Source organism: Kogia breviceps, chromosome X, assembly GCF_026419965.1.
Source record: "Kogia breviceps isolate mKogBre1 chromosome X, mKogBre1 haplotype 1, whole genome shotgun sequence".
Classification (NCBI taxonomy): domain Eukaryota; kingdom Metazoa; phylum Chordata; class Mammalia; order Artiodactyla; family Physeteridae; genus Kogia; species Kogia breviceps.
The window spans coordinates 108,347,036-108,374,991 of record NC_081330.1 but is presented as its reverse complement, the minus strand read 5'-3'; the positions used below and the strand labels follow the sequence as shown (position 1 = coordinate 108,374,991).

At 38.0% G+C, this 27,956-nt stretch overlaps 1 protein-coding gene across 2 annotated transcripts; it reads right to left on the bottom strand.

Moving 5' to 3' along the window:
- Positions 1-7,334: 7,334 nt before the first annotated feature.
- On the bottom strand, positions 7,335-7,710 carry LOC136793415 (small integral membrane protein 20-like). 2 transcript variants are annotated; one of them, XM_067023421.1, is made up of 2 exons: positions 7,602-7,710; positions 7,335-7,489 (listed from the first exon to the last, which is right to left on the bottom strand). In XM_067023421.1, exons 1-2 carry the CDS (start codon positions 7,708-7,710, stop codon positions 7,452-7,454), a joined length of 147 nt encoding a protein of 48 aa, XP_066879522.1. In that variant the 3' UTR covers positions 7,335-7,451. The 2 variants fall into 2 exon arrangements, with proteins under 2 accessions (XP_066879522.1, XP_066879521.1); XM_067023420.1 differs by having other exon boundaries at positions 7,335-7,551; positions 7,607-7,710.
- Between the last annotated feature and the right edge of the window lie 20,246 nt (positions 7,711-27,956).

Below are 27,956 nucleotides of genomic sequence, written 5' to 3'. Positions count from 1 at the left end.
TTCCATGTAACTGTGCAGTTTTCCCAGCACAACTTATTGAAGAGGCTGTCTTTTCTCCACTGTATACTCTTGTCTCCTTTATCAAAAATAAGGTGACCATATGTGCGTGAGTTTATCTCTGGGCTTTCTATCCTGTTCCATTGATCTATATTTCTGGTTTTGTGCCAGTACCATACTGTCTTGATTACTGTAGCTTTGTAGTGTAGTCTGAAGTCAGGGAGCCTGATTCCTCCAGCTCCATTTTTCGTTCTCAAGATTGCTTTTGCTATTCAGGGTCTTTTGTGTTTCAATGCAAATTGTGAAATTTTTTTGTTCTAGTTCTGTAAAAAATGCCATTGGTTGTTTGATAGGGATTGCGTTGAATCTGTAGATTGCTTTGGGTAGTAGAGTCATTTTCACAATGTTGATTCTTCCAATCCAAGAACATGGTATATCTCTGCATCTGTTTGTATCATCTTTAGTTTCTTTCATCAGTGTCTTATAGTTTTCTGCATACAGGTCTTTCATCTCCTTAGGTAGATTTATTCCTAGATATTTTATTTCTTTTGTTGCAGTGGTAAATGGGAGTGTTTTCTTAATTTCACTCTCAGATTGTTCATCATTTGTGTACAGGAATGCAAGAGATTTCTGTGCATTAATTTTGTGTCCTGCTACTTGACCAAATTCATTGATTAGCTCTAGTAGTTTTCTGGTAGCATCCTTAGGATTCTCTGTGTATAGTATTACATCATCTGCAAACAGTGACAGCTTTACTTCTTCTTTTCTGATTTGGATTCCTTTTATTTCTTTTTCTTCTCTGATTGCTGTGGCTAGAATTTCCAAAACTATGTTGAGTAAGAGTGGTGAGAGAGTGGGCAACCTTCCTGATCTTAGTGGAAATGCTTCCAGTTTTTCACCATTGAGAACAATGCTGGATGTGGGTTTGTCATATATGGCCTTTATTATGTTGAGGAAAGTTCCCTCTATGCCTACTTTCTGCAGGGTTTTTTTCATAAATGGGTGTTGAATTTTGTCAAAAGCTTTCTCTGCATCTATTGAGATGATCATATGGTTTCTCTCCTTCAGTTTGTTGATATGGTGTATCATGTTGATTGATTTGCGTATATTGAAGAATCCTTGCATTCCTGGAATAAACCCCACTTGATCATGGTGTATGATTCTTTTACTGTGCTGTTGGATTGTGTTTGCTAGTATTTTGTTGAGGATTTTTGCCTCTATGTTCATCAGTGATATTGGCCTGTAGTTTTCTTTCTTTGTGGCGTCTCTGTCTGGTTTTGGTATCAGGGTGATGGTGGCCTCATAGAATGAGTTTGGGAGTGTTCCTCTCTCTGCTATCTTTTGGAAGAGTTTGAGAAGGATAGGTGTTAGCTCTTCTCTCAATGTTTGATAGAATTCGCCTGTGAAGCCATCTGGTCCTGGGCTTATGTTTGTTGGAAGATTTTTAATCACAGTTTCAATTTCAGTTCTTGTGATTGGTCTGTTCATATTTTCTATTTCCTCCTTGTTCAGTCTCGGCATGTTGTGCATATCTAAGAAAATGTCCATTTCTTACAGGTTGTCCATTTTATTGGCATAGAGTTGCTTGTAGTAATCTCTAATAATCTTTTGTATTTCTGCAGTGTCCGTTGTTACATCTCCTTTTTCGTTTCTAATTCTATTGATTTGAGTCTTCTCCCTTTTTTTCTTGATGAGTCTGGCTAATGGTTTATCAATTTTATTTATCTTCTCAAAGAACCAGCTTTTAGTTCTATTGATCTTTGTTATCGTTTCCTTCATTTATTTTTCATTTATTTCTGATCTGATCTTTATGATTTCTTTCCTTCCGCTAAATTTGGGGGGTTTTTGTTCTTCTTTCTCTAATTGCTTTAGGTGCAAATTTAGGTTGTTTATTCGAGATGTTTCCTGTTTCTTAAGGTAGGATTGTATTTCTATAAAATTCCCTCTTTGAACTGCTTTTGCTGCATCCCATAGGTTTTGGGTCGTCGTGTCTCCATTGTCCTTTTTTCTAAGTGTTTTTTGATTTCCTCTTTGATTTCTTCAGTGATCACTTCGTTTTTAAATAGTGTATTGTTTAGCCTCCATGTGTTTCTGTTTTTCACAGATCTTTTCATGTAATTGATATCTAGTCTCATAACATTGTGGTCAGAAAAGATACTTGATACGATTTCAATTTTCTTAAGTTTACCAAGGCTAGATTTGTGACCCAAGATATGATCTATCCCAGAGAATGTTCCATGAGCCCTTGAGAAAAATGTGTATTCTGTTGTTTTTGGATGGAATGTCCTATAAATATCAATTAAGTCCATCTTGTGTAATTTATCATTTAAAACTTGTGTTTCCTTATTTGTTTTCATTTTGGATGATCTGTCCATTGGTGAAAGTGCAGTGTTAAAGTCCCCTACTATGATTGTGTTACTTTCGATTTCCCCTTTTATGGCTGTTAGTATTTGCCTTATGTATTGAGGTGCTCCTATGTTGGGTGCATAAATATTTACAATTGTTATATCTTCTTCATGGATCGATCCCTTGATCATTATGTAGTGTCCTTCGTTGTCTCTTGTAATGGTTTTTATTTTAAAGCCTATTTTATCTGATATGAGAATTGCTACTCCAGCTTTCTTCTGATTTCCATTTGCATGGAATATCTTTTTCCATCCCCTCACTTTCAGCCTGTAAGTGTCCCTAGGTCTGAAGTGGGTCTCTTGTAGACAGCCTATATATAGCATATATATGGGTCTTGTTTTTGTATCCATTCAGCCAGTCTGTGTCTTTTGGTGGGAGCATTTAATCCATTTACATTTAAGGTAATTATCGATATGTATGTTCCTATTACCATTTATTTAATTGTTTCGGGTTGTTCTTGTAGGTCTTTTCCTTCTCTTGTGTTTCTTGCCTAGAGAAATTCCTTTAGTATTTGTTGTAAAGCTGGTTTGGTGGTGCTGAACCCTCTCAGCTTTTGCTTGTCTGTAAAGGTTTTAATTTCTCCATCAAATCTGAATGAGATCCTTGCTGGGTAGAGTAATCTTGCTTGTAGGGTTTTCTCCTTCATCACTTTAAATATGTCCTGCCACTCCCTTCTGGCTTGTAGAGTTTCTGCTGAAAGATCAGATGTTAGCCTTATGGGGATTCCCTTGTGTGTTATTTGTTGTTTTTCCCTGCTGCTTTTAATATGTTTTCTTTGTATTTAATTTTTGACAGTTTGATTATTATGTCATATTTATCCTTGGGTTTATCCTGTATGGGACTCTGTGCTTCCTGGACTTGATTGACTATTTCCTTTCCTATATTAGGGAAGTTTTTAAGTATAATCTCTTCAAATATTTTCTCAGTGCTTTTCTTTTTCTCTTCTTCTTCTGGGACCCCTATAATTCGAATGTTGGTGCGTTTAATGTTGTCCCAGAGGTCTCTGAGACTGTCCCCAGTTCTTTTCATTCTTTTTTCTTTATTCTTTTCTGCAGTAGTTATTTCCACTATTTTATCTTCCAGGTCACTTATCCGTCCTTCTGCCTCAGTTATTCTGCTATTGATCCCATCTAGAGTATTTTAAATTTCATTTATTGTGTTGCTCATCGTTACTTGCTTCCTCTTTATTTCTTCTAGGTCCTTGTTAACTGTTTCTTGCAATTTGTCTATTCTATTTTCAAGACTTTGAATCATCTTTACTATCATTATTCTGAATTCTTTTTCAGGTAGACTTCCTATTTCCTCTTCATTTGTTAGGTCTGATGGGTTTTTATGTTGCTCCTTCATCTGCTGTGTGTTTTTCTGTCTTCTCATTTTGCTTATCTTACTGTGTTTGGGGTCTCCTTTTTGCAGGCTGCAGGTTCGTAGTTCCCTCTGTTTTTGGTGTCTGTCCCCAGTGGCTAAGGTTGGTTCAGTGGGTTGAGTAGGTTTCCTGGTTGGGGGGACTAGTGCCTCTGTTCTGGTGGATGAGGCTGGATCTTGTCTTTCTGGTGGGGAGGTCCACGTCTGGTGGTGTGTTTGGGGATGTTGGTAGCCTTAGTATGATTTTAGGCAGCCTCTCTGCTAATGGATGGGGCTGTAGTCCTGTCTTGCTTTTTGTTGGGCGTAGGGTGTCCAGCACTGTACGTTGCTGGTCCTTGAGTGAAGCTGGGTCTTGGTGTTGAGATGGAGATCTCTGGGAGATTTTCGCCATTTGATATTGCGTGGAGCTGGGAGGTCTCTTGTGGACCTGTGTCCTGAGGTTGGTCCTCCCGCCTCAGACACAGCCCTGACGCCTGGTTGGAGCACCAAGAGCCTGTCATCCACACGGCTCAAAATAAAAGGGAGAAAAAATAGGAAGGAAGGGAGAAAGGAAGGAGGGAAGAAAGAAAGGAAGAAGACAAAATGAAGTAGAATAAAAGATAGTTATTAAAATAAAAAATAATTATTTAGAGGAAAAATTTAAAAAAAAAATACGGGTCAGTCAGAACCCTAGGAAAAATGGTGAAAGCAAAGCTATACAGACAAAATCTCACACAGCAGCACACACATACACACTCACAAAAAGAAAAAAGGGGGAAAATAATAGTATATGTTGCTCCCAAAGTCCACCTCCTCAACTTGGGATGATTCGTTGTGTATTCAGGTTTTCAACAGATGCAGGGCACTTCAAGTTGATTGTGGAGCTTTAATCCACTGCTTCTGAGGCTGCTGCCAGAGACCTGTCCCTCTCCTCTTTGTTCGCACAGCTCCTGGGGTTCAGCTTTGGACTTGGCCCCGCCTCTGCGTGTAGGTCGTCTGAGCGCGTCTGCCCTTCACTCAGACGGGACGGGGTTAAAGGAGCAGCTGATTCGGGGGCTCTGGCTCACTCAGGCCGGTGGGGGGGGGCACGGATGTGGGGCGAGCCCGCGGCGGCAGAGGCCAGCGTGACGTTGCACCGGCCCAAGGCGCGCCGCACGTTCTCCTGGGGAAGCTGTCCCTGGATCCTGGGACCCCGGCAGTGGTGGGCTGCACAGGCTCCCGGGAGGGGCGGTGTGTAGAGTGACCTGTGCTCGCACACAGGCCTCTTGGTGGCGGCAGCAGCAACCCTAGTGTCCCACACCCGTCTGTGGTGTCCGTGTGCCCGTTTCTGGAGCTGCTTTACGCGGTGCGCTTAATCCCCTCTCCTCGTGCCCCAGGAAGCAAAGAGGCAAGAAGAAGTCTCCTGTCTGTTCGGTAGCTCCACGCCCGTTTCTGGAGCTCCTTTAAGCCGCATGCTTAAGCCCCTCTCCTCGTGCACCTAGAAGCAAAGAGGGAAGAAAAGGTCTCTTGCCTCTTTGGCAGCTCCAGACTTCTCCAGGACTCTCTCCCGGCCAGCCGTGGTGCACTAACCCCTTCAGGCTGTTTTCACTCTGCCAACTCCAGTCCTCTCCCTCCACATAGACTTTTAAAAAAATGTATTAGGCTTTTAAGGACTGCCTCAGAATGCAAAAATAAAATTTGCATTAGTAATGTATACTAATGAATAAATGTGAATATTTCAAAGAGTGTAGACTTCTGTAATTAATTTTAAAAAATTTATTATTGAGGTATAATTGACATAAGTTTAAGATGTATATGTTGATTTAATACATTTACATATAGTATTATGATTAACACCATAGTGTTAGCGAACACCTCTGTTATATCACATGATAATTCTTTTTTGTGGTGGGAACAGTTAAGAACTTACCTCTTAGCAACTTTTAACTTTATAATACAATACTGTTGACTGTAATCACTATGCCGTGCATTAGATCTCCCAAGACTTATTTATCTACTCTTCGGAAGTTTGTACTCTTAACATCTCCCTAATTCTCCTGCTCCCCAGCCCTTGGTAACCACCGTTTTACTCTTTGATTTTACAAGTTTCGGTTTTTTAGATTTTCAACATAAATGATATATACAAATATATCATAAACGATATATTTGATTTTTCTGCACATGGTTATCCATTTTTCCCAAACCCATTGTTAAATAAACTATACTTTCCCCCTTGAGTGTTTTTGGCTCTTTTGTCAAATATTAGTTGATTGTAAATGCGGGACTTTATTTCTGGGGTTTATTTTGTTCCATTGCTCAAAGTGTCTATTTTTATGCCAGGACAATACTGTTTAAATTACTATAGCTTAATAGTATAGTTTGAAACCAGGATGTGTGGGGCTTCCACTGTTGACCTCCTGGCTATTCGGGGTCTTCTGTAGTTCATGCAAATTTTAGAATGTTTTTTCTATTTCTTTGAAGAATGCCATTGGAATTTTGATAGGGAATGCATTGAATCTATAGATGACTTTGAGTAGTATAGACATTTTAACAATATTACTTCTTCTGATCTATAAACACAGGATATTTTCCTTTTGTTTGTCTTTTTCAATATCTTCAAAGTCTCATTGTTTTCAATGTACAGATCTTTTATTTCCTTGATTAAATCTATTGCTAAGTACTGTTTTTGATGCTATTATGAGTGGGATACTTGGTATCTCTTTCAGATGTTTCACTATTAGTGTATAAAAACTGATTTCTGTGTGTTGATTTTATATCCTGCAACTTTTTTGAATTTATTGGTTAATTCCAACCATTATTTTTGTTGAATCTGTAGGCCTTTCTGTCATAACATCGGTAAATAATGACGATTTCTTCCTTTCTGATTTAGATGCCTCATTTCTTTGTCTTGCCTAGTTGCTCTAGCTAGGACTTCCAGTACTATGTTCAATAAGAGTGGTGAGAATGGGCTCCCTTGTTTTATTTCCTGATCTTACAGGAAAAGTTTTTAGCTTTGCACCCTTGAGTTATGATGTTAGCTGCAGTCTTGTCTCATGATTTTTATTATGTTGAGATATATTCTTTTTTTTTTTGAAGTAAAAAGAAAGCATTTTAATATTCACATTTTCACTTCAGTTAATTCAACATGATTTCTACTAGGCATGCATACCCATTTAGTTTGATTTGCTTCATATTTATTTTTCAAAATGCAGCAACCCTATGAGATAGTTGAGTTGAACTGTTTATTCTTAAAGAATACAACGTACCTTGTCCTCAGAGTTTTATCAACTTTAACATTTGCAAAGAGCCCTATGAGGCTGCTCAGTATGGTGGTTTTTTACTGAAACTTCTTATTTGGAAGAAGGCAAAACAGACTAGGATCTTCCCAAGTCTAACTGGTTGCTTGTGTTCATATCACAGCTCAGTTGGGTAAGAGGTAGAGACTGAATAATAAGTAGATCACCTCCAAACCCAGCTGGGTGAGAAAGCTTCCTTTTTAGAAAGGAAACCAAGTCATGAAAACTTTCGTAACGGTGTGATTTGTTTCAGGGTTTTTTTGATACTTAAGAAGGGAATTAATCCTGGTGCACAGTATTCTTCTTTTACAGCCTTCCAGAGTTTTCTTCCCCAGGCATCGTTCTTTAGCCAGGTGATTTATTGTACTTGCTGCAGAACTGAAAGCATGAAGACTCTGTTTACTTTCATAATCAGAGGTGGTGATAGCCTTTTCATTTCCTGCCAAATGGATATGACCACACTTTTAACCCTGGTGGCTGCACATCTTCTTGGACAATACCAGCTTGATTTATGGCTTGTTCCTTCTTAGCTGTGTGTCCTTGGGCATGTTGAACAACCTCACTGAGCCTCAGTTTCCCCATGGTATTCCTCCAGCCGCATTAGGGACCGGAAGTAGATGGGGTAGAAGGTGGCGCCGATCAGGGAGACGAAGCTGCCGATAATGAGCACGGTGCTCAGGTTTGGGGTCATGGCTCCAGCCTGTGGCCTCCCTGACCTGCAGAGCAGCCCTCTGAGATATGTTCTTTATGTACCCAGTTTCTTGAGGTTTATTTTTTTTAATCATGAAAGGGTGTTATATTTTGTCAAGTAGTTTTTCTGCATCTAATTAAATGATCATAGGATTTTTACGTTTCGTTCTGTTAAAATGGTATATGACATTTATTGATTTACATATGTTGAACCTAGCCTTGCATCCCAGGGGTAAATTCCACTTGGTTGTGGTATATAATCCCATTTAAGTGTTATAAATTTGGTTTGCTATTATTTTGTCACGAATTTTTGCATCTCTATCGGGATATTGATCTATAGTTTTATTGTAGTGTCTTTACTTGACTTTGATATCAGGATAATGCTGGTCTGATAAAATAATTTTGGAAGTATTCCCTCTTATTTATTTTTTTATTTGGGGGGGATTTTTGTTTTTGGAAGCATTTGAGAAAGATTGGTATTAATTCTTCTTTAAAATTTTGATAGAGTTTGCCAGTAAAGCCATTGATCCTGAGGTTTTCTGTATTGGGAAAATATTTTTTAATATAAATTTATTTTATTATTTTTGGCTGCATTGGGTCTTTGTTTCTGTGTGTGGGCTTTCTCTAGTTTCAGCGAGTGGGGGCTGCTCTTTGTTGTGGTGCATGGGCTTCTCATTGCGGTGGCATCTCCTGTTGTGGAGCACGGGCTCTAGGCACGTGGGCTTCAGTAGTTGCAGCACATGGGCTCAGTAGTTGTGGTGCATGGGCTTAGTTGCTCTACAGCATGTGGGATCTTCCTGGATCAGCTCGAATCCGTGTCCCCTGCATTGGCAGACGGTTCTTAACCACTGCGCCACCAGGGAAGTCCCTGTGTTGGGAAATTTTTCATTAGTCATTCTATCTCCTTACTTGGTCTGTTCAAATGACCTATTTCTTCATGATTCAGTCTTGGTACAAGGTTGTATATTTGCAGGATTTCATCCATTTCTCCTTCTAGGTTAGCTAATTATCCAGCATATAATTTTTCATAGTAGTCTTATAATTCTTTGTATTTCTGTAGTATCAGTTGGGATGTCTTCTCTTTGATTTCTGATGTTGACTCTTCTTTAGTCTACTTAAAGGTTTGTCAGTTTTGTTTATCTTTTCAAACAATCAGTTGTTAGTTTCATTTTTTTTTCTGGTCTCTATTTATTTCCACTCTGATCTTTGTTATTTTCTTCCTTCTGCTAATTTTGGGCTTAGTTTGTTCTTTTTCTAGTTCCTTGAAGTGTAAAGTTGTTTATTTGAGATCTGTTTTCTTAATATATGCATTTATCACTTTAAACTTTCCTGTCAGAACTGCTTTTGTAGCATCCCATAGGTTTTGATATGTTGTATTTCTATTTTCATTTATTTTGAGAGATTTTTAAAAATTGCCTTTTTGACCCAAGGTTGTTCAGGAGTCATTGTTTAATTTCCACATATTCATAGATTTTCCAGCTTTCTTCTTGTGACATCTAGTTTCATACCAGTGTGGTTGGAAAAGATACTTGGTATGATTTCGATCTTTTTAAATTTGCTAGACTTGTTTTGAGTACTATCAGTTGATCTCTTCTGGAAAATGTTTCATGTGCACTTGAAAAAAAATGCATTTTCCTGCTGTTGAATGGAATATTTTACAAATGTCTGTTAAGTCCATTTGGTCTAATGTGTGTTTCAAGTCCTTTGTGTCCTTCTTGGGTTCCTTTCTGGATGACCTATCCATTGCTGAAAGTGGGATATTGAAGTCCCTTACTATTATTGTTGCCTATTTCTCCATTCAGATCTGTTACTATTTGCTTAATACATTTATGTGCTGTGATGTTGTGTACATAGATATTTATGACTTATATTTTCTTGATGGTTGACCCCTTTATCATTATATAATGACTTTGTCTCTTGTTACCATTTTTGGCTTCAAGTGTACATTGTTTGATAGGAGTGTAACTACCTGTGCTTTCTTTTGTTTTCCACTTATGAAATATATTTTTCTATCCCTTCACTTTGAGTCTTTGTGTGTCCTTAAAGTTGACATGAGTTTCTTGTAGGCAGCATTTGGTTGGGTCTTGATTTTTTTAAAAAAATTCCATCCAGTCACTCTGTGCCTTTTGATTGGTGAATTCAATCCACTTACATTTAGAGTCATTGTTTGTAGGTAAGAATTGACTAATGCCATCTTACTGTTTTCTGGTTGTTCTGTATTTCCATTGGTTCTTTTTCCTATCTTTGTAAATAGGTGATTTTTCTGTATTGGTAAACTCTATTTCTGATTAACTTTTGTGCCTCCGTTCTACGTTTTTTGCTTTGTGGTTACCATGAGGCTTATGTAAGACATCTCAAAAATAAAACAGTCCATTTTAAGCTGATAGCAACTTAACTTCAACTGTCTACAAAAACTTCATCCTTTTACTCCCCCCTTTTCTATTTTTGGTGCCTTTATTTACTGCTTTTTGTATTGTATATTCATTAACAAATGATAGTAGCTATAATTATTTTTAAGTTTTCCTTTGATCTTTATACTGTAGTTAAGTGGTTAACACACCACTGCATTACATAATTAGAGTTTTTAAATCTGACTGCTTATTTTTCTTCACCAGTGTGCTATATACTTTCATATGCTTTCATGTCACTGATTAGTGTCTTTTTGTTTCCATGTAAAGAACTACTTTCAGCATTTCTTACAAGATAGAGCTAGTGGTGATGAACTCCCTCGGCTTTTGTTTGTCTTGGAAAGTCTTTATTTCTCCTTCATATGCGCAGGATGGAGTATTCTTGGCTGGTGATTTTTTTTCTTTCAACTCTTTGGATGTCATTTCACTCAGTCCTGGCCTGTAGAGTATCTGCTGAGAAACCCATTGATAGCCTAATGGGGATTCCTTTTGTAGGTTATCGTTTCTTTTTTATGGCTGCTTTTAGGATTCTCTTTATTTTTGAGTTTTGACAGTTTTATTATAATGTCTTGGAGAAGATATTTTTGCATTGAGATAACAAGTTGATCTATTAGCTTCATGAATTTGGATGTCCACTTCTCTTCCCAGGTTTGAGAAGTTCTCAGTTATTATTTTTTTAAATAAGCTATCTGACCCCTTCTTCCTCTCTTCTCTTACAACAACCCTGAATATTCTAATATTTACTCCTTTGACGGAATCCTACAAGTCACATAGGCTTTCTTATCTCTTTTTCATTCTTTGTTCTTTTCTAACTGAATTATTTCAAAATTCCTATCCTTTCACTCATTCTTTCTTCCATTTGTTCTACTTTATTGCAGATGCTCTCTATTGCATTTTTCACTTCATTCATTGAGTTCTTTAGCTGCAGAATTTTTGCTTGGTTCTTTTAAATGATTTTTCTCTTTGGCAAATACCTCATTTTGAACATTTATTTTTTGGCTACATTGGGTCCTCATTGCTGTGCGCAGGCTTTCTCTAGTTGCAGTGAGTGGTGGCTACTCTTCGTTGTGGTGCAGGGGCTTCTCATTGTGGTGGCTTCTCTTGTTGCAGAGCACGGGCTCTAGGCGTGCAGGCTTCGGTAGTTGTAGCTCGTGGGCTCTAGAGCGCAGGCTCAGTAGTTGTGGTGCACGGGCTTTGTTGCTCTGCAGCATGTGGGATCTTCCCAGACCAGAGATCGAACCCATGTCCCCTGCATTGGCAGGCAGATTCTCACCCACTGTGCCACCAGGGAAGTCCCGAACGTTTATTTTTTAATTGACCTAAAGTTAGTATATAACATTAGTTTCATGTCTATAACATAATTCAGTATTTGTATGCACCGCAAAGGGATCACCACCAAAAGTCTAGTTACCATCCATCACCATACAGTTGACCCCCTTCACCCATTTTGCCCACCCCCACCCTCTTCTCCTCTGGTAACCACCAATCTGTTCTCAGTATCTGTAAGTTTTTGTTTTTTTCTTTTGATTTTTAGATTCCACATAAAATGAAATCATACAGTATTTGTTTTTCTCTGTCTGACTTATTTCACTTAGTATAATACCATCAAGGTCCATCTGTACTGTCACAACAGGCACAATTTCATCTTTTTATGAATGAGTAGTATGCCACTATACACACACATGCGCACACCTCATCTTTATCCATTCATCCAATGATGAACACTTAGGTTTTTCCATATCCTGGCTGTTGTAAATAATACTGCAATAGGGGCTTCCCTGGTGGCGCAGTGGTTGGGGGTCTGCCTGCCGATGCAGGGGACGCGGGTTCGTGCTCTGGTCCGGGAGGATCCCACATGCCGCGGAGCTGCTGGGCCCGTGGGCCATGGCTGCTGGGCCTGTGTGTCCAGAGCCTGTGCTCCTCAATGGGAGAGGCCACAACAGTGAGAGACCCACATACTGGGGAAAAAAAAAAAAATAATGCTGCAATAAATATAGGGGTACATATATCTTTTTGAATAAGTGTTTTCATATTCTTCAGATAAATAGCCAGAAATGGAATAGCTGGGTTGTATAGTAGTTCTATTTTTAATTTGTTGAGGAACCTCCATACTGTTCTCCATAGTGGCTGCACCAATTTACATTCCCACCAACAGTGGACAAGGTTTCCCTTTTCTCCACATCCTTGCCAACACTTATTCCTTGTCTTTTAGATAATAGCTATTCTAACAAGTTGTGAGGTGATATCTCATTGTGGTTTTGATTTGCATTTACCTGATAATTAGTGATGTTGAACATCTTTTTGTAGATGTATGTATGTCTTCTTTGGAAAAATACCTACAGTTGACTGTTGAACAAAGCAGGGGTTTGGGGCGCCAACCGTCTAATGCAGTCAAATTTGCAAATAGGAGTATAGTCGGCTCTCTGTATCCCTGGTTCTGTATCTGTGGATTCAACCAATCATGGATCGTGTAATGATACTATAGTACATATTTACTGAAAGCAACTCACATACTAGTGGACCTGCATAGTTCAAACTTGTGTTATTCAAGAGTCAGCTGCATTTAGATCCTCTGCCCATTTTTTAAATCCGATTGTTTGCATTTGTGCTCTTGAGTTTTCGAGTTCTTTATATATTTTGGTTATTGACCCCTTTCTGGATATATAATTTGTAAATGTTTTCTCCCATTCAATAGATTCCCTTTTCATTTTGTTGATGGTTTCCTTTGCTATGATAATCACAATTTTTTGTGTGTTTGTGTGTAACTTCATTGAATTGTCTTTCTGGTTTTCTTGTACCTTGTTGAGTTTCTTCAAAACAGCTCTTTTGAATTCTTTACCACTAGATCACAAAACTTTGTGCCTTACATCTTGGTTGTTGAAGAGTATCTTTTGTTGATTCCATGATTCCTTGATTTTTTTTTCATATTGCTGGTAGTTTTTGCATTGCTATTTCAGATGTGAAAGCAAGCAGATACTTCCTTAAATCTTTGCTAGTTGTCTTCAGGTAGAGTATTCAGTTTGTTAGTGCTGTTACTATCTAGGTTTTCTCCACTCTGTATGGGTACACATGCTCCACTCTTCCTGCTCCCTCTTGTGGCAGAATTCTTGAGCTTTTATGTCTTCTCTTCTTACAACTCTGTCAGGGTGGCTATTGGAAACCTTTCTTGCTTTACAGAAGGTGGCACTATAGCTCACATTATGATTTTTCCCTTGCCTGTAAACCCTGGCCTGTTTTGTGAGCTCACTCACTATCTGCAGAGCTAGCTCTCACTGCAGTACTTGGGAGTGTGCACAAGCAACCAGCTGCAGCATGGCGGGAGGTGTGTATTTAGCATTCAGGGAATTGAAGGTGCCCACGGACCTGGTAGGTAGATCCCCAGGTGTCCTACTCCCAGAGTCTTGACTTCCTGCTGAGTGTATTCAGCAGGAACCATGTCCCTTTAACGCCCTTTGATATGATATTCTTTAATGCCTTTTTCTTGTTCTCTTCCCTCCTCCCAGTCATGGAGGTCCTGTCTCTGTACTCTGGGTGCTGGTGGGGAAAAATGGGTTTCTTCACCTGCATCCTATACAACTAGAGTAGTCAGCACTCATTTCCTGCTCTTGTTCTTCACTACTAGAGAGGTTGGGAGAGGTTGACAACCCCTGATAGTTCAGCCCCGTGCAGCTTAGGCTGAAAAATTATTGGTGTTCTCTATACGATAGCTTGCTTTCTTAGTGATCTCAATGTTATGAATAGCAAACCACAAGTAGCGTTAGCTAGAAACTGCTAGCTGAACTCTCCTAGGAAATTAGCTTGCTTGTTAGTTACAGAATATTCCTTTTAGGGCATATTCTTACCCACTAGTATAAAACACAGTATTTGAAAGCTGTACACACACACACACACACACAAAAATCACTGTCAAAAGTTTGATTCATTTCACACAACCAAGATTTGAATAATATATTTCAGGTATTGCTTTAAATAGATCATAAATAGCAAGTTATACATATGTATCAGCTGTTTCTATTTACCTAACGTAACTCGTACAGAAAAAACTGAATGGATGAAAGTGACCACATTTTGAAGCACTCCAGGTCATGCATTTGACTAAGTTCAAAGTAATACTGCAGTATAGCTCTAGTCTAGCAACTTGCTTCTCTTTATCTCATTTCTCTTTCTTTGAGATAAAATAGAAGGCCGAAAATAAAGGGCAGGGAAAATGTGATTATAAGCAAGAATCATTAAGTTATCAAAACTGAGTTCATAAATATTTGGTCATGCATCATGACCACAGACAAGAATGAGAGAATAGAATGATGTCTTCTTTATCACATATTTACCTAGAATTCTTCTTTGTTTATTTCCTTTAGTAAATTATTCTTGAATTAAATATTGTATACTAAAGAGATAAATATAATTACTAAAAAGCATAACATACTACGGAGTTTAATGTGCTGAATAGGTTTTGCATAAAGTAGTATTTGATTATTCATTATTGATCATGTGAAAAGTATCTGTATCTGCTACTATAGAATATAGTTTAAAATTAATGATTCTGATTTCACTCAGTAGATTTGGCCTTTTTGAAACAGGCAATTTGGCTTCAAAGAGCATTTTCATGATTATTTTTTGCATATGCTAAAAATAATTTATGCTACCAGAAAATTAAACTTTGGCCTTTGTGTTGATTAGTTTACTTATGCAAAAACCTGTTTCATATCATCTAGACTTTATTGCTTCCAGACTGCAGTTTTCTATATTTTGTGTGGCTTTTGTGTTTACAAATGACATCATTGCTTTACCACCTACATAAAGTTGTAATTATTATTTTTAAAATTAGTTTATGTTTTCTTGATTAAATCAGTGTTGTTCTTCAAGTCATTGCCTGGTATATCCCAAAAGTACAAATTATGTGTACTCACACATTCAGGTATATGAAATATTTTAAAGATTTTTATCACTGCATTCCTATAAGCATGAACACTTTCATTATTAAACAGAAAAGCACTCCTTTCTTTCCAATGAAGTTTTAGAACAAAATTATAATGGTGAGGATGGCTGTTGGTTGGTACACTGTCTCCTTTGGCCAGAATTCCACAACACCCTTTATACTTCATGATGTGTTAACTTATTGCAACAGACAGATCAAACTACCTTATGGGAAAAAGGAGCAGAAAATTATCATCTCATGTCACCCATCAGCATTGGAGCTAGATAGGCATCAGTGATGTCTTCTCCCACTCTCACTGTTGCCAACACACACAGGCACAAACACACTACATTATCTCTGCTGCTGTCTCCCTACTGGTCTCATTCTCTTCCACAGCAGAGAGAATTTTCCACAGAGAGAGTACCTCACATGGGAACCCTGGGCACCCATCTCGACAGTTTTCTGACCAATCTTCTCTAGCTACAATTCAGAAAAGTCTGGGGAAGAACTTTGGCCCAGCTGGGGCCATTGGACTTCTTCTCAGACTACTTACTGTGGACAAGGGGACAGAGACTGTGGTTGGCAATTCCAGAAATGCCTGGATGAAGTGAGAGAGGAGCATCTCCTTAAAGAAGATTATTGTTCTGACGAGATAGATGATAGAAGTTCTCCAAGACAAGTATAATCCACTTGTAAGCCAAGAGATCTAAACAGAGAACAGAACACCATGCAAAAAGCCTTTCCAAAGATTTTTTTAATGATTATTATGATAAAGTTTCAGTATGCCAAGAAGTCAGAACAACTAAAAATCTTATATGCTTAGTAGAAGACTGCAAATATATAGTCAAAATGGATAGAAATGCAAGAATAAAGAGAGAAATCCACAATCATAGTGGGAAATATTAACTCACTTCTCGTTTAATATATCAAAAAGATAAAAATCATTAAGGCTATGGACAATTTGAACTACACAATCACATTTGACCTGAGAGAAGTACTGCACCCAATAGAGGCAAAATTACATAACTTTTCAAACACACAATTTATAAAAATTGGTCCATAAAACAAGTATCAACATAGCTCAAAGAATCAGTACCATAAAGGTCATGTTCTCTGAGCTAAATGTGATTCAGCAGGAATTCCACTTCCTGTGTGGCCAAGTAGGCTCCTCATAAAGTGACTCTGCAACTGAGAACTAAAAACTCTGAACAAAATATAAAAAACTGTCTAAAGGCTCCAGAGAGTGAACCAAAGCAGGCGTATTTTGGATGGGAGTAAAATTTGGAGAAAAGGATTAGCCTAGAGTGATTTCACCATTTTTATGAAACTACTTTTTAAAAAGTAAACAATGCACAACAACTTTTGGCAGTGCTCCCCACTTGTTCACAGATTGCTTGATGGGGGAGATTGATTAACTTGAAGTAGAGATTTGGTAACTGCTAAACAGATGTCTTTTGATTGTGAAAGTATATGCCTAACGTCATCTCAGTCAAATAATCTAATGGTTGGCCAAAGAAAAAAATTTTTTCCATTTCCCCCTAAAATCAATTCTTTGACTTTACCCCTAGGCTATCTGGACTCCCTCAGCCCATTCCATCATGACTGTGATTCTGAAACTGAGTAGTCCTAGCTCACTTGGTTACCTTTGAAAATTCATTCCAAAAGGATGTGTTATTTACACAGACATAGAAAGATGACTTAATCCTTCATGATGGGGAAATGAGAAATCACTCACTAGTCCTTCCTCTTCTCCTCCCTTCCTCCTTTCTTTCCAGTAAGTTAGAAATAAATGTAATGCCTCTGAAGTCATCTTTGTTAGATTAGTAGCATGTCACTAAGTCAATGATGGGTTTGTGGGACGTCCCTGGTGGCACAGTGGTTAAGAATCCGCCTGCCAATGCAGGGGGCACGGATTCAAGCCCTGGTCCGGGAAGATCCCACATGCTGTGGAGTAACTAAGCCCGTGCACCACAACTACCGAGCTAGTGTGCCACAACTACTGAAGCCCGTGCACCTAGAGCCCGTGCTCCGCAGCAAGAGAAGCCACCGCCATGAGAAGTCCACGCACCGCAACGGAGAGTAGCCCCTGCTCGCTGCAACTAGAGAAAGCCCCTGTGCAGCAACGAAGACCCAATGTAGCCAAAAATAAATAGGTTAATTAAAAAAACAAAAACAAGATGGGTTTGTAATTAAAGTTCTTTCTATTTGCCCATTACTTTTTTAACCATGTGTAAAGTCTCACTAATGAAGGAGAAATCTGGTAAATTGAGTCTATGTAAACTACATTCATGTAGCTCATGTGTATTTGCAGCAGTTTTGAATGGTAAAGACCCCAAGGATACACCAATACACTTGCTAAAAATTCAATGAGAAAGTCAACTGGAAATTGATCAGGGCAACCAAGAGCTGAATAAGGAGCACATGAAAAAGCAGAAACTGCTGAAAGATTAGAATATAGTCTATGTAAAAGACAAACAAAAACACACAGAAAAAAAACCTTTAAAAAGGTGGAGCTGCTTTTTCCACTCTTACATGGAGGAGATACTCTTAGCAAAAGGCACCTGTAATGAGTCAAGTAAAGGAAATGTTTTTGATTATGTGAGGAATTTTTTAAAGAAAGAAAATAGGGTATATTTATAACTTGTCAGTTATTTTGAGTTTTATGGCTGTGACTTCTTGTTAGCTGCCAAACAAGCAAATTGAATGTTTTTCTGTCTCCTGGCAATCTATCAGTAACCATTCCTGATGCCCTATTAACAAAAATTATATGGTATGTCAGTAAGTTGGGTTTTATTTCAACACACAGATGTTTTCAATAAGTTTTCAAAGTGGGAATAATCCATTTTCTCTTTTCAGAAGCTGTTTTAACTTTGCTTGTAAGCTATTAACAAGAGTGAAATCTCTAGGAAAAAGATCCATAGAGAACAAGGTTGTAGAGGAATCTGATGGGATGTTAACAGTGGTTCTCTCTTAAGAATGGGATTTTAGTTAATTTTACTTTCCTTTGTACTTTCCTATATCTTGCTACCCTGAAGATATATTTCTAAATCAGGAGACAAAAGTCATTAAGATGGAAAACATCTCTGACAAAGGCCATATTACAACCAGTCCATTTCTCAGGGCAGTCATTTTATTTCTATAAACAGCAGATATTTAGTGACACCGTTTGTTTATCTTTATGGTCCTTCTTAGTTCCTAGCAAAGTAATATAACAATAGGTTTATGTGTAAGGCACAATACTGAGCATTGCAAGAGATATACAGAATTTACATGTAAAGAATTAAAAATTATTCATCTTTACAGGGACCATACAATATAAATGGTATCTGCATTTTACAGATTAAAGAAACACTGTCAGTGAGGTAAGTGACTTGCCCAGTGTCACATAAACAGGAAGTGGCTGGGCTAGACTGTGGCAGTAATAACCCCCAAAGCAGGACATCTCCTTATATACATACCCTTTTATCCACACTGACTCTAGGCCATGTGACTTGTTATGTCCTAGGGACATTAACAAGACACAAGTAGACACAATGTTATACGTTAATTATACCTCAATAAGAAAAAGACACAACCAGAGCCTTGAAAAGTACTTGCTCTCTGGGGCTTGTCTTCTCCTACTGCTCTTTGGGACCCTGAGTCTACCATACAAGGAAGTTTGGCGTAGCCTATTGGAAGATGAGACACCATGTGGAGCAGAGATGGGCTTGGAGAGGAAGGCAGAGTCTTGCAGGTCATGACTGAATAATAGCCTTGATCAACAACTGTAACAAACTAAGAATGGAATTTTATTTTGTTTTAAGTGTAGATTGCTAAGCCAAATTGTAGTAAGATGGCTCAAAAAAACATGGAATCAGAGCAAGGAAGAAGAGATGGGCCATAATCGCAGCCATTTTAGGGAAGAAGCTAGGTGATGGCCACATTTTTGGAAACGATGCATCAGATTCAAAGCCTGCTACAGAAGCTGAATTCTCACGACTTAATGCCTAACATTTTGAGACGTGCATGGAAGAAGTATTTTTTATATCTGCTCTGGGCCAAGCACTTTACACTCAATGTCTCCTTTAATTTTTATACCAATCCTAAATAAGGTGAATATTATTCTTCCCATTGTATGAAAGAGAAAACTGAAGCTGTGGACAGTTTGAAAAATGTGCCCAAATTCAAGGGTGGTGAAGTCAGAATTTGCAACCAAGCCTGTGTAACATATCATAAGCAAACATGGGACAAGGTGGAGGGAAGAGTTGAGTTGAACTTGAAACCTGCATCTGAGACACTGATGACCATTTAGGTGTGGATATTCAGCCACCAGAGGAAGGGAAACTCCCAAGGGTCTTGGGAGATGCCAGGAAGCAAATGGGGGTCAGCTGAATTTGACTTCCCTCACACAATATACTTATATATACACTGATAAATTCAAGTTATCCAAAAATGTCATCTAAGCCAACCAAGTCAAATCTTTGTCATCTTGAACAGAGTGAGTAAATGCTCTCTGAAACAAAAATAACTCATCTGGTAACTGAAGCATTCTTTTAATGTTTTCAAGTCAACAGTGGCACAAGTCATCAAGGTCTTATATTGCTGATGTTGATGTACTGTGTGCTGAATTTGCAGGAAGCCAAAAACCAGATAGTCGGTAAAACATTTGGAGGACATGATAAGATAAATAACAACCATCTATATTTTATATCAACATTCTTCCTTTCCCCCTTAAATACGAGGTTGGCCAAGTTTTTATGTAAAGGGCCAGATAGTAAATATTTTAGACTTTGCAAGCTACAGATTCCATCACAACTATTCAATTCTGTTGAAACTACTCAGCTCTGCCATTGTAGTAGGGAAGCATTCATAGAACACATGTATACAAATGGGTATGGCTGTGTTCCAGTAAAACTATTTATAACCAAACAGTGGGCTAGATTTGGTCCACAGGGTACAGTTTGCTAACCCTTGCCTTAGATAATTATGTAAGCTAGTAGTGTTATTTTCTGGTTTACATGTACCTTCTAAACCTTTTCTTGGAATGGATACTTGACTCATTTTATTGTTTTAAAAATTATGTTATCTATGAAACTAGAATACTAAGATCATTCAGATTTTGAGGGAAGAAACTATTTCTTTTGATCTCTTGCACTTCACTCAGGATATGGAATATATTAAGTGCTCAGCTAATGCCCATTTATACATTAATGCTGAATTAATTGCATCTAGTCAACCCCCTTGTCTCAGAGGTGAGGATATGGTACATTTGAAGAAGCACTGTGGCTACTAGGGCATGCTCAGAACTGCACAATGAGAAAGTGTAAGTTCTAGGTCTGATTCTGGCCATAACAGTAAATTGCTACAAGTCACTTCTTTTCTCTGGACTAATCTTCATCATCATTGAAACCAGGGAGCTGGCTTGTGGCATATACTCTTTTGACTGCCTAGTTGACTGCCATTCCCAGTTTTCTTCCTTGCCTATCTCTGTACAGAGACTGAAAATGCTAAATCTTCACTGTCCAGCCAATTTTGCAGTCAGAATTGGCCATACGACTCACTTGTGGCCAGTGAGATAGAAGGGAAATTATAGGAGACTTCTGGGAAAGATTCCCTCCCACCCACCCCCACCATGAAAGGTGCAGGGCATGTAAGGAGAACTTTTCGTTTCCTACTTGTACACCCTGTCATGCATGAGCTGTGGCATCCATATCACAACCATAAGGCCATAAGCCTTTGTGAAGGCATAGACACCTCTAGTTTGATGCTGTTATTTTGCAGCCAGATTCATTTCAACCAATATGATTAACTTTATGGTATGTTTTCGATCTGTGACTAAAGTCACATAGGCAGTTAATCAAGGAACAAAGCCTTGAACTCAGTCACCTAATTCATGTGCTTTTACTCGTATATGAATCTGCTTCTTTATTTAATGTTCCATTTTATATTTCATTCATCCATTCATTTATTTAACTAAATTTATTGGGACTACTTCTGCAATGTAGTCATTCCCTTAAGTAGACACTGGTACCCATAGTTCATAGATGGTATTTTGCATGAATGAACTCAAAAACGACGTGCAATCAACTGAGATTTGCTTTGATTAAAGCTGAGGGTTTGGTGTTTTTTCCCCCCAGATATGTGATCCAATACAAAATCATAAATGATTTTTTAAAACTTAAAGCCAGAAAAGACTGAGCAGTGTCGTTTGATTTTTGATGAAGACCAAGCAGTTCAGTTCTAATTAGGCCAAGCAGAACAATTCTAGTTGAGCTGGGGGGGGAGGGGGGAAAGCTGCTGTGACAACTTCAAAACAAAAAAAATACTCTCAGATCACACTAGAAACATTTAGAAGCTATATGTTAATCAGTTTATTCAATCGCCCCCAATTCTGAATAAGTATTTTTCATTGGGTGTTTTATTTGTTTTCTTTTCATGATGAAGTCAAGACTACCCTTTGTAACAGTGAAATATTTGAGACCAAATATTTAGGGAAGATTCTTTTTATGCAGCCAATGGACCAGAGAGGATTTTAGAAAACTAGAGATATACATAAGAGCGGGGGTGGGGGGGATTAATCAAAATCTGATAATCTAGGTCGTTAATGGGGCAGATGGGGAATGGCAGGAAATCAGAATATAAAAATAGTACTAAGCTGCTGCTTACTATTGAATTAATGATAATATGGCATCTTGGAATAATTTTTATAATATTTAATTATAAAAAGTTTACAAAATAGAGACTGAAAAAATGAGGAAAAAGGAAAGTAACAAATTCATGATATAAGTAGGAGTAACAAGTTAAATAATGTATGTTCTTTGTAAAGAATAAATTATTTAGACTTTTTCAGTAGAGAATGATTTTTTTGGTGGAGAAAATATCCTACTTAGTCTCTTTCAGTGGTGACTCAATTTCATGATTACAATAATAAATTGTTATCTGTTTTTAATGTCTTAATTTTATATTATATACCAAAATATTAGTTTGGACATTCATCTCCCATGTCATTTGTATTATAGAATGTCTCACTTTCAAACCATGTAACTAACCAGAAGTTATATGATGGACTAACATTTTCATTGACTCTGATATTCAGTCTTATACTTATTGGTCCCTGGATTTACATAGGAGGTTTCTATTTCAAAATGACTTCTTATAATTTAAAATTTTTCACTTCACATTGTTTACCACAATGTAAGGGTAACTTTTCATTCTTGGCTTATAAACTTTAACAGTACTAAGCAAATACTGTTTAGTCTAGCTAAATTTTAGTCCAGATAATTTTATATTACACAAGTAAAGTTCGATATTTCTGCAAATTTGCTTTTATTCTATTGTGCATATGTGGTAGATTACAAATATGGCTACAATATTTTGCAGTTCTTCCCACCAAGAAGTGAAATCTATTTTCTCCTCCCTTGGATCTGGGCTGGCCAAGTGGCCTGCTTTGATTATTAGAATGCAGTGTAAGAAATGTCCAAAATTCTGAGCCTAGGACTAGAGAGTCCTTCCAGTTTTTGCTTTCTTGTGGCTCTTGGGACCTTTTCACCACCATGTGAGCTAGCCAGAGCTAGCTTGCTAAAGAGTAAGAGACAAAATGGAGTAGAGATAAGTTATCCTAGCTGAGGCCCCCCAAAACCAAGTAGCCCCCAGCCAACCACAGAAACAAGAGTGAACCCAGCCAAGACCAGCAGGAGAAATTCCCTGTTGAGCCCAGCCTAAATTGCTGATCCATAGAATACTGAGCTAAATGAATGAATGATTGTTCTTTAAAGGTAATCAATTTGGGGGTAGTTTGTTACACAGAAATAGCTAACTAACTGGTATGACCTGCCTCTAAGGGACATTAGTGCATTTTTCCACTTTCGTGTTTCCATTTCCACAGGTTTATTTATTCTTTTGTAATTTGGTGAGGCTTAAAGATCATGTAACTGATTTTTTAAGTCATTTAAATTATAGTCTTGGGTATGACAAAAATAGATGTGTGCTGGACTTTGAGGGGGATCAATAATAAACACCTTCCCCTCAAAACTCCCCTCAAGTTTAGAACCAATTAAGTGACAGGCCCAGGAGTAAGGCAGAAGGAGAATAAACTGTCACTGAAATCACTGGTTAGTCCTGGCCTGGAGGAGGTGGCCTAGATTATGAGCTTGATGCTACTGAGTTTACAAACTGAGAATTACATACCCACTCACAGCCCCTGCTTGAATTGAATGACTTTCAGCCACAGTCTGGTGGGGAGCCAGCTCTTGTGAAACTTAAAGCAGGGGGGAACAAATTAGATCATATGCCCTTGGTAGGCAGGAAGTGCCTGAGGACATGGAGGAAAAATTGTGTCAAGATGGGCAAGTTTCTTTTCCCAGGTTCACCAAGAGATGAGTCACTATCTTCAGCAAAGGAGCACAGAAAGGCCAGGGATACCACTTTAATGAATTGTTTCTCCCAATGTACAGCTATATCAGGAGTAAAAAATAGGTGCTAACACTGTCACAAACTGAAAATGATATGGGTAACCTGAACATTACTTACAAGATTTAAAATAAGAAGTAGGGACTTTCCTGGTGGTGCAGTGGTTGAGAGTCCGCCTGCCAATGCAGGGGACTCGGGTTCGAGCCCTGGTCCGGGAAGATCCCACATGCTGCAGAGCAGCTAGGCCCATGAGCCACAACTACTGAGCCTGCTCTCTAGAGCCCTCAAGCCACAAGTACTGAGCCTGCGAGCCACAACTACTGAAGCCCGAGTGCCTTGAGCCTGTGCTCTGCAACAAGAGAAGCCACTGCAATGAGAAGCCCGTGCACCACAACGAAGAGTAGCCCCCACTCACCACGAATAGAGAAAGGCCCGCACGCAGCAATGAAGACCCAATGCAGCCGAAAATAAATAAATTTATTTTAAAAATAAATAAGTATATTGAGAAAAGGCAAAAAACCATTTTGTCATAGATGATGATGATAATAATAGTAATGATAGCAGCAGGTGGTTTTTGAGCATTTGCTATAGCCAGAAGTGTTCTCATGAAAGTATTTCCTTCTCATATAACCCTATGATATAGGTATTCTTGTTATCCCCTTTGTACAGATGGGTATAATGAGGCACAGATAGCCTAAAAATGGCCCCACAATAGACAAGATGGAATAGGGTTGGAATCTCTTTTGTACTGTTTGCATCCAAGAGTAAGAAGTATATTTTGAAAGACAGATAACAAGTATTGGCAAGGAAGAGGAGAAATTGGAAGTCTCATGTTTCTGATGGGAATATAAAATGTTGTGATTTTATTTATGTCAGATGTATACTTGGAAGTGGGATTGCTGGATCACATGGCAGTACTATTTTTAATTTTTTTGAGGAACCTCCATACGATTTTCCATAGTGGCTATACCAACTTACATTCCTATCAACAGTGTACAAGGGTTCCCTTTTCTGTACATCCTTACCAATATTTGTTATGTCTTGTTTTTTTGATAACGGACATCCTAACAGGTATGAGGTGATATGTCATTGTGGTTTTGTTGTTTTTGTTTTAATATTTATTTATTCTGGCCACGCTGGGTCTTAGTTGTGGCATGCAGACTTCTTAGTTGTGGCATGCATGCAGGATCTAGTTCCCCGACCTGGGATTGAACCTGGGCTCCCTGCATTGGGAGTGCAGTCTTACCCACTGGACCACCAGGGAAGTCCCTCATTGTGGTTTTGATTTGCATTTCCCTGGTAATTAATGAGAACCTTTTCATGTAGTTGTTGGCCGTTTGTATGTCTTTGATGTATGTAGTTTGATGTAGTCCTGCTTATTAATGTTTCTTTTGTTGCCTTTGCTTTTGGTGTCAAATCCAAAAAATCAGCACCAAGACCAATGTCAAGGAGTTTATTCCTGTGTTTTCTTTTATGAGTTTTATGGTTAAAGGTCTTAAGTGCAAGTCTTTAATCCACTTTGAGTTGATACTGTATATGGTATAAGACAGGGATGCAGTTTTATTCTTTTGCATGTAGATATCCAGTTTTGCTAACACCATTTATTGAAGAGACTATCCTTTCTCCATTGTATATTCTTGGCTCCTTTGTCATAAATTAACTGACCATATATGTATGGATTTATTTCTGGGCTTTCTCTTACGTTCCTTTGATCTATGTGTCTGTTTTTTGTGCTAATACCATACTGTTTTGATTACTATAGCTTTATAAAATAGTCCAAAATCAAAAGTGTCATGCCTCCTGCTTTGTTCTCAAGATTGCTTCAAATTTTCTGTATCTTTTGTGGTTCCATACAAACTTGAGGACTGTTTTTTCTCTTTCTGTGAAAAATGCCATTGGAATTATAACAGGGATTGCATTGAATCTGTAGATTGCTTTGTATAGGGTGGACGGTTTTTTTTTTTTTTTCCCCCAATTTATTTATTTATTTCTGGCTTTGTTGGGTCTTCGTTTCTGTGCGAGGGCTTTCTCTAGTTGTGGCAAGTGGGGGCCACTCTTCATCGCGGTTTGTGGGCCTCTCACTGTCACGGCCTCTCTTGTTGTGGAGCGCAGGCTCAGTAGTTGTGGCTCACGGGCCCAGTTGCTCTGCGGCATGTGGGATCCTCCCAGACCAGGGCTCGAACCCGTGTCCCCTGCATTGGCAGGCAGACTCTCAACCACTGTGCCACCAGGGAAGCCCCTAGTGTGGACGTTTTAACCATATTCTTCCAAAGAATGAACACAGACATCCTTCCATTTTTTTGTGTTTGTTTTAGTTACATTAATGTTTTATGGTTTTCTGTGTATAGATCTTTTACCACATTGGTTACATTTATTCCTAAATATTTTATTCTTTGTGATGCTATGTAAATGGGATTGTTTTCAAAATTTCTCTTTCCAGTAGTTCACTGTTTTAGTGTTTAGGAGCACAACTAATTTTTGTATATTGATTTTTGTGTCTTGCAACTTACTGAATTCATTGATAGTTCAAACAGTTTTTGGCAGAGTCTTTAGGGTTTTCCATATATAAGATCATGTCATTTGCAAGTAGAGAATTTTACTGCTTTCTTTCTGACTTGGATGTCTTTTATTTCCCTTTCTTGCCTAATTGCTCTAAGATTTTCAGTACTGTGTTGAATAAAGTGGTGAAAGTGGGTATCATTGTCTTATTCCTGATATTAGAGGAAATGTTTTCAGCTTTTCATCCTTGAGTATGGTGTTAGCTGTGGACTTGTCTTATATGGCCTTTATTATGTTGAGATACATTCCCTCTATGCTCAATTTGTTGCGAGTTTTTATCATGAAAGGATGTTGAATTTTGCCAAATGCTTTTTCTAAATCTCTTGAGATGATCATATGATTTTATCCTTCATTTTGTTAGTGTGGTGTATCACATGTATTGTTTTGCATATGTTGAACTATCCTTGCGTCACAAGGATAAACTCCTCTTGATCATGGTATATGATCCTTTTAATGTACTGTTCAATTCAGTTTGCTGTTATTCTGTTGAGAATTTTTGCATCTATGTTCATCAGGGAAATTGGCCTGTAATTTTACTTTCTTGTGTCCTTCTCTGGCTTTGGTATCAGGGTAATGCTGGCTTCATAAAATGAATATGAAAGTGTTCTTTCATTTTCTATTTTTGGAAGTTTGAAAAGGATTGGTATTTTTTGAATGTTTGGTAGAATTCACCAGTGAAGCTGTCTAGTCCTGGACGATTGTTTGTTAGGAGATTTTTGATTATTGATTCAATCTCCGTACTAGTAATTGCTCTATTCAGATTGTCTATTTCTTCATTATTTAATCTTGCTAGGTTGTATGTTTTTAGGAATTTATCCATTTCTACTAGGTTATGTAATTTGTTGGCATATGATTGTTCACAGTAGTTTTTTTTTTTAAACACTTTAAAAAATATTTATTTCTTTTTGGCTGCGTTGCTGCACGCAGGCTTTCTCTAGTTGTGGCGAGCGGGAGCTACTCTTCGTTGAGGCTTGTGGGCTTCAGTAGCTGTGGCTCGCCGGCTCTAGAGCGCAGCAGGCCCAGTAGTTGTTGTGCACGTGCTTAGCTGCTCCGCAGCATGTGGGATCTTTCCGGACCAGGGCTCGAACCCGTGTCCCCTGCATTGGCAGGCAGATTCTTAACTACTGTGCCACTGCGTGTGCTCCTTTGGTATAAGAAAAGAAGCATAAGGGATCCTTTTCTTCCCCCTCCCTTAATATTAGTGAATTGGCTGGTAAGTCTAATTCTGCCTAACAAAGTCAAGTAAATAGCAGACATTCATGATGATCTGCAGCACAGGCTATTGGGACTTACTGCTTTATTTTTTTTAATAAACTTTTAATTTTGTAATAATTTAGATGTATAGAAAAGTTGTAAAGATAGTACAGAGGTCTCACATACCCTTCACCTGGTTTCTCTTAATGTTAACATCTTACATAATCATGATACCTTTGTCAAACCTAAGAGGTGAATACTGGTACATTACTACTTACTAAAACTGTAGAATTTACTTGGATTCCACCAGTTTTTTCACTAATGTCCTTTTTCTGTTCCAGAATCCAATCCATGATACCATAGTGTATTTAATTAATGACATTATTTAAATTACAGGAAATCATCATGTTAGACAATTAAAAAATTGTAGAACAATTCTCTTTTTGATGTTAAAATACTTGCATGTTAAGATGATATCCAAATCCATACATTTAATAAATAATACTGGTTTAACATTTTTCGAGAAAGATCTGCCCTAGTACCCAGAGAAAAAAATTGAGCGAGTAAACTGATGGGCTCTTAGGTATTTCAAAGTACTTAAGGAATTGTGTTCATAATATTTCGTAGTTATTTGCTTGGGAGATATCAGAACTGGAATATATTTAAAAAGAAAGTTTGAAGGTTCACAGAAACAAGTACCATTGTCTGTAGGTTTAGTCCCACTTTCTGGGTGATGGGTATATAATTATTTTAGAAGTCTTCCTTCAACCATATTCATTA